At 38.2% G+C, this 7,017-nt stretch overlaps 1 protein-coding gene and 1 long non-coding RNA gene across 3 annotated transcripts; both read right to left on the minus strand.

The window, feature by feature from the left end:
- Nucleotides 1–288: 288 nt before the first annotated feature.
- LOC143140113 (uncharacterized) lies at nucleotides 289–2,269 on the minus strand. Its single transcript, XR_012990542.1, has 2 exons — nucleotides 1,823–2,269; nucleotides 289–1,363 (listed from the first exon to the last, which is right to left on the minus strand). It is a non-coding gene; the product is annotated as an uncharacterized LOC143140113 (long non-coding RNA).
- A 268-nt stretch (nucleotides 2,270–2,537) lies between these two features.
- On the minus strand, nucleotides 2,538–6,362 carry ndufs5 (NADH:ubiquinone oxidoreductase subunit S5). Of its 2 annotated transcripts, none has more exons than XM_076301461.1 (3): nucleotides 6,282–6,362; nucleotides 3,399–3,625; nucleotides 2,538–2,770 (listed from the first exon to the last, which is right to left on the minus strand). In XM_076301461.1, exons 2-3 carry the CDS (start codon nucleotides 3,612–3,614, stop codon nucleotides 2,666–2,668), a joined length of 321 nt encoding a protein of 106 aa, XP_076157576.1. In that variant the 5' UTR covers nucleotides 3,615–3,625; nucleotides 6,282–6,362; the 3' UTR covers nucleotides 2,538–2,665. The 2 variants fall into 2 exon arrangements, with proteins under 2 accessions (XP_076157576.1, XP_076157577.1); XM_076301462.1 differs by having other exon boundaries at nucleotides 6,287–6,339.
- Between the last annotated feature and the right edge of the window lie 655 nt (nucleotides 6,363–7,017).

The following is a 7,017-nucleotide window of genomic DNA, read 5'->3' on the forward strand; positions in this document are numbered from 1 at the left end:
ATACAGATACTATTTAAGATTTATGCATAGGTTTGGTCTACAAACACCTGTGATTTTTTTCAGATTTTTTGGGAGAGGGTGACCTGCCAGCCACTGGGTGATTTGACACGGAATGACCCTGATGCAAAAATCTATGTCCAGATCCACGCAAAAACACAGAAAATAAAATCAAGTTTTTACTATAATCATCTCAGTTCCCTCATCTGAACTCCAAATCACAACAGAATGCACAAGACAGGACCTGGGAATTTGGATGTTCCGGAGATAAAAAAAAACAGAGCACAGAAATAATTATATCCCTTTTAATGGTTTAACTCCACACACAGTACAGTATCACAAAGTTCACAGCATTTTCACATTTTCAGGAATAGTTTTCTAATCTATACAAAGTGTTTTCAAACAAATCTCTGACTTTGGTTTACAAGGTCTTTAAATATGGAGTGACAATTGTATCCTCATCAACTGGGTCAAATTGCACCTGTAAAATAGCATGACTGACAAATGACAAAAGAAATGCCTGTAAAAGTTACATTTTCAGACTAAAAGTAAAATTTTGGTCTAACATTGCTTCAACACCGCAAAAAAATTTTTCCCGGACTTTCAATAAAGTCTGTACTTGAGCGTAATTTTCCTGAATTTCACACAATGCCTATCTGGACTAAAAATGATGAGCAATGGCTGTATATTGATAGAGAATTGATCACCTTAGCCAACTGTTATTCAGCTGTTGAATGTGGCATAGTGTATCCATTGCGGCGTGTTGGAAAAGCCTCTCCTCTCTCTGGATTACACAGAACCAGCACCGTCAGTCACCTCCATCTACATTCATCTCTGGGTCTTGGGGAACATGAGTCACTTACAGCAACATCTTACCTGGTTTAATGTTTGTTTCTCTACTTAAACCCTTGTTGGGAAATTTGCAGTAGGTACTGCCATCCTCTGGTAGATTATTCCTCCCTCTAGTTTTAAACATGCTGCTTTTTGAGCTCAGCAATCACATCTGTCCAGAATTGCAGTGTTTCACTGACCTGACCAGATGACATTTTGAAGCGTTTTGCCAAATCACGTATAACAAAGTTCTGTCTGAGTTTCATCAATGTCAATAGAATTTGGTCCTCTGCTGACAATACTGATGATTTGGGGGCAAAACGTTGCAAGCAAGACACAAGGGTTTTGAAGTCAAGTAGTGGAATCCCTGTGTACAGCAGACAGTCTGCATCATCTGTCAATAAGACATCTGCAACAGCGGTGGTAGGTGCTTTGGAGTAGGTGTGGTCCTTCATTGCTGGGTCTGACCACTGTGTTTGGGCATCATGGAAGATCTGTGATGTAGGATATGGCTCCCCAGAAACCTCAATCTCATCTGCAGAAAATACATTAAGTAGCCTACATATACACATCAGATTAATTGCTGTAGTATCAGTTCAGGCATATTTGAGCACTCCGAGTTTGTGCTGTGTTTGTAGCTGTTATCAGACTATTCTCTACTGCAAATAAGAACTCTGGCTAATGTTAACTTGTATACAAACATGTAGATGCATAGGCTGCGTTTTATAGTCTCAAAATAGATATTCTTTAAAGGGAAACTTGGCAGGATTTGCCCCTCTGCTGGAGAAATTGTGCATTGGGCCCATTCCAGAAAGCAGGTTTTGTTACAAATCAGTTTGTTAACTGTAGTTCTGTAGTCAATACAGAAATTGCACTATTCCTTAAGTTTCTCTTCAGGGACATGTTGTGTGCAATCCATAGGTTTGACTCGTTGAGAATAATATGAGACCTTTAAACCTCCTTTCTGGAATAGCCCCCGGTCACCTAGGCCTACCTGTTGTTGTGACATGTTGAGTCCTGGGTCGGCGTCTCGTCTTCTCCGGTTGCTTCTCATAACCCAGAAAGAGCGTTGGGTACGGGTTATCCTGTGTTGGCTTCTTGTCAACGAAGTGAAACGAGCACACAAACAGTTGTTTAGGGGGCTTTTTTAAGTTTAGGTTCTTCAGCCATTTTCTTCTTGATTCGTCTTCTTTCGGGAGGCGATGGAAACTGTACCACCGTTGGCAGGAGCACTCTGATTTAGTTTTAGGCTTATGTTCAACACACTCACGTTTACGCCACTGATTTAGTTTAGACCAGTTATGTGGACATCCACTAACAGCACATGTTATACCTGAGCTCCGTAACGACATCTGTCAAACTTTTGCGACATTACACAGCAATAAAATAAACAACAATCCGAAAAATACTGCTCTTCACCACAAAAAAACAGGGGTACTACTTCCGCTGCCTCACCGGAAGTTTTACTAATTTTCCCATTTAAAGCAGCAGCGATCAGCGATTCGCGGAAACTTGTGGATAACCCAAATTGTCTGTGGATAATGAAAAATAATGAATCCTTAAAATAAAAAATAGATCGGTTTAAAAAATCTATAACGGAAGGCTATATTGTTACAGCATCACACATAATTAATTCCCATACAATCTGATGTATAAATCAGTCATATCTTAAATAAATTCAATAAGAGGCTAAATGAGAGAATCAGTACTCAGAATTAATTATATTTATTCTCATATTTCAACAGGACAGACAATATTGACACATTTTTTATGTTACACAAGTCTAAGGAAACGCACAGGAAAGGGTGGCAGGTGCCAGACACGGTCTCTGGTTAGGTCACGGCCGCATCTCTTCCTTGCCAGTGTGCTGAGGAGGTGGTGTATATTTCCCAGCCTTGATCAATTTGTCCCGCTGCTGCCGGACCTCATAAAGACGCTTGTTCTAAGGGAAAGCGTGAGAGAGATGGGTTTAAATATACCGGTACGCGGGTGTCCCTTGCTCAGACAGAATCTATAATGTTATCACATTATATGTCTAATCAACCTCATACGATAAGCTATATAGTAACAGTTTGGCCCTGTCACAGGATACCTTTATATATTTGGGAAGAAGTTTTTGTTATGTTTATATGTTATATGTTTGTTGCAGAGGTCCTAAAACTGATTTTACACTGACTACACAAATGACTATGCATAAAGTGTGCAGATATTACTATTACTACACAAAGCCAGTGATGAGGGGTGGCATGCATGTGGGTGCTGTATGTTTGTTTTCATGACCAAACGTTTGTTTGTCCCACTCAAAAGTTAGATCAAGAGTCAGTTATGATAACATCTAATTGCACAATAGAACCTGCATTTAAAGTGTAATTTCAGCGAAAATTGACTCAAGGGTGTTTTTCTGCATTAAAACACATCAAATAAGCCGTGGAGACAGTATTTTTACGTTGATCAAGCACTAAAGAGCTTGCTTGATGTGTTTTAATGCAGAAAAAAACCCTTCGGTCAAATTTCGCTGGAATTACACTTTAATTAGGAACTTCATAAAACTTTTTCATCATGCTGCTTACCGTCTTTTCACGATGCATACATTCATAAAAATCCTCAAACTCCAGTTTACACTCATTTTTGGCTCTGGTCTTCCCAATGCCACTCGAGCACTCAATCCATTCCTTCTCAAAGGCGTGGCAGTGAGCTACACGTTTGTATGGCTGCTCAGAGCTCTGGGCCAAAATCCATTTGTCGACGTTGACTCCGAACTTCCCCTGCAGGTCTACGAATGGCATGGTGCTGATGGCTAAGGAGTAAATAACATGTTACACATTAGTGAGATTTATATTACTTATTAATGAGATTCTAAAAGTCACTAAAGGTTTACTCATTGTTTGATAGCATTACTATATGCAGCTCTGAAATAAATTAAGAGACCACACTGCACATTTTTCTGATCCTACGGTTGCTGGGTGACATTTGAATGAGTTTATGGTCATATTCAAATTTGCAGTGGTCTCTTCATTTTGAATATGACCACCAACTCATTTGAATGTCACTCAGCAACCGTAGGATGACGTCAGGAAAATGTGCAGTGGTCTCTTAATTTTTTCCAGAGCTTGTCATTCCAAATTCGTTGCACTGCCATTTCAATTCAATGCGGTGTTGTAAAATTAATCTATAGCATGCAGTCCTATGAAAGAAAAAACCTCACACTCCAACAAACTTACATGAGGAATATTCCGCCTCATTCTGAATCTACAACATTTGCTGGATTGATGTGTGTTTGACAGCCCTAGCAATTCAGACAGGAACTGCACATTTAGTAATGAGCAGGGATGTAGTGGAGGCTACACACGTAAACGCCATTTACGTTCCTCCTGAAATTTGGAATAGCGTTTACGCACCTCTGAATTGCGTTTATCCACCTCTAAATTGCGTTCATCCACCTTTAAATAGCATCCCGTTCATAAACAATTCTAAATTAAGTTTACGTCGTTTTACAATTATTTGTAAAATTGTAAGTTTCATATTGTTGAACCTGGCCTGCGCAAAACAGTTTATCCATATTGCGAAGCATTATAGTGTCAGTGACCAATCGTCTTGCAGCAGTCAGCAGGAAGCATTAAAGTGTCACACCACATCTCATGTAAATGAGTTTGTATAATGAATGGATTTTTAAAAAGGATACAGATTTCTGAAGCATCAAGACTGCATCCCTCCTACTGATTATGGCAGAAAACAGCCTCGACTAAAAGGCCAAAGGGTGGGGTGAGTGAGCCCCAGAAACAATACAAAACTTCATGTATTTGAGGTTGGTTTGGTGCGCGGTAGATTCAAGCCACTGAGTCAACAAGGCACGGTGTTGACATTATTAGGTTACTTCAAACACAAAGTTGCAAATCAACTCTACTTTTTCCCATTAGTCTATGTTAAGTAAAATTCAGGATGTAAAGTCAGATAGATAATGAAATAAAGTTTAATTTCTGAAAATTAGCTCACCAATAAAATACAATCTTGGGTACAAAGTCATCACAACTAATTGTGGGTGATGCTACATGGCTTTACATCCCAGACATAATAAAGCCCTTAGAGAAAATCTCTCTGACAGGCTACCATATGAAATGATAGAGGGGGAATCATTTGCCCTTTTCGAAATGCTACTGGCACTGGCAGAGACGTGTACAGTATTAGGTCAATTAACTTAAAGGTGTAGGTAGGCTATATCATTCAGACTGGACTCCTACACACGTAATGCACACTAAATGAATTGCTATATATTATTTCATTAAGCTTATAGGTAGTCTGTCTGTAAGATTTTACTTTTTATGGTGATTAGGCCATTCTGACATACTTATTACATCCTGGCATTTTTGTTCTCTCTTTGTTCGGATTTAATAAACTTCAATCATATTTAATCCTTCTGGAGTTGACAATGAATTTAGATAAATGTAGGAATTCAATAGTGATTGTGTGGCCTATGAGGGAACACCCAGTGATACCCTTGGTACCATCAAATGGTAGCTTATAGCGATGTGGTCAGGATACACACCGGTATACCGTGGTCCGCCTGATCACTGAATGTATAGTTTTACCACTATACCCCTGGTAATGAGTGATATTCTGTTTTGTGAGAAAATTAGGCTATAACTTTCAGAGTAATTTATTCTTAAGAATGTAGGGTTTCTGCAACATCCAGCATACTGTATTTGGCTCTTCTTCTTCTACTTCTGGTTCCATATTTCTATCTTCTACCTAAACATTAGTAGGCTACTTAGTTCACTTCTAAACACGTTTTGCTTATACGCGGTCAGCACTTGCTTATTGCCAAGTAATAAAATGTAATGTTTTACAAAAGAAATAACAATCTAGCAACCCGAGCATCGTGCAAAGTAGCCTACGTTAGGTAACGTTAACGTAACTAAGTACCTATAGACTTAGTTATCTATAAACAAGCCAATTGAAACAGCCTACACGGAAATGTTTGTAAACCATCACCTAAGACGAGTACAACTAATCTGAACGCAGATGTTTCTTTCTTCACATGCCAAAATCAGTAGTTCTAACATTAAGTCACTGCAACCTTTAATAGCTACACAACGTTTCAAAAGAAACATTAAGTTATCAATTTCGGCCAATTGTCCACAAATCGTTGATAGTATGGAATGACAGAACAAATAACAGCTAATTAACTTGGGACAGGAGTAACCTACATTGAGTTCCAGTTGACAGCTGATTCAGCTCTGGAGATTGCTAACGTTTTCGTACCTACAGATAGCACTAGCACTAGCTAGCAAACAAACAAGTTAATGTGGAAGGCCGCTTGGCTCATTTTCAACTATTTCACAGTAATAATAACGTAGACCCTGTGTATGATGAAAGTAATACTCTTATTATTTAATTAACAACTTGATATCGTATATTTCTGCAATCAGAACTGAAGAATAGACACTGAATCTTACCTTACCCTGCAAACCAGAGTCACCTTCTGAAATCCTCTCTAAATTTACGGCGTATCGTACTGTCGCAAAATTCTTCTTCTCTTATTTGATTTTGTGTCGCAAAATTCTAACATGTTATCATGTGTAACGATAGAGGGCGTAGCAACATAGTATACTCTCACAGCTCAGCAAAGGTGAAAACCCAGATAGCAGTTTTTTTTATTTTTATCAGACTTTTGTTGAGTATTAAGACTACAACTGACTAATATTATTTTTTTATGTACATATTATTTAGGTCCTCAGCATTTAACAGCATAGCATATTTTTAGACATTTTCCTTTTTAGGCTACTGTGGAGTAGGCTAGATTAGATTAAATTCAACTTTATTGTCATTGTGCAGAGTACAAGTAAAAAGACAACTAAATGCAGTTTGCGTCTAACCAGAAGTGCAAAGAAGTGCAAAAAAGCAGACAAGTGCAATGTGATATACAAAGTATAGACAGGTGGTGCATAGGCAGGACAATAAATATACTGCAGTGTGCAGATGGTTTACAGAAGGTGGTTTAGAGTCATATCAATTTATAGAAATATGTGCAGTATATTAGCAGTTACCTTATAAGAGCAGATTGAATATGGCTATGTAATATGAACAATCTATGAACAATATGTACAGATATGTGCAATGCACAATATAATAGTAGTAAGAATAGATAATATAGATAATATATGCAGTGTATTAACAGAATGTATTATGAGA

Source organism: Alosa pseudoharengus, unplaced genomic scaffold (assembly GCF_046254945.1).
Source record: "Alosa pseudoharengus isolate Yale_2024_CS ecotype anadromous, Long Island Sound unplaced genomic scaffold, YU_APseudo_1.1 YU_APseudo_1.1_scf_23, whole genome shotgun sequence".
NCBI lineage: Eukaryota > Metazoa > Chordata > Actinopteri > Clupeiformes > Clupeidae > Alosa > Alosa pseudoharengus.

What these genes read in the sequence shown, in the direction of transcription:
- ndufs5 (XM_076301461.1), bottom strand. Translation starts at nt 3,614, where the DNA reads ATGCCATTCGTAGACCTGCAGGGGAAGTTCGGAGTCAACGTCGACAAA. An exon ending in GTATGCATCGTGAAAAGACG is followed by an intron (nt 2,771 to 3,398) that starts GTAAGCAGCATG and finishes GCTTTCCCTTAG; the next exon opens with AACAAGCGTCTTTATGAGGT.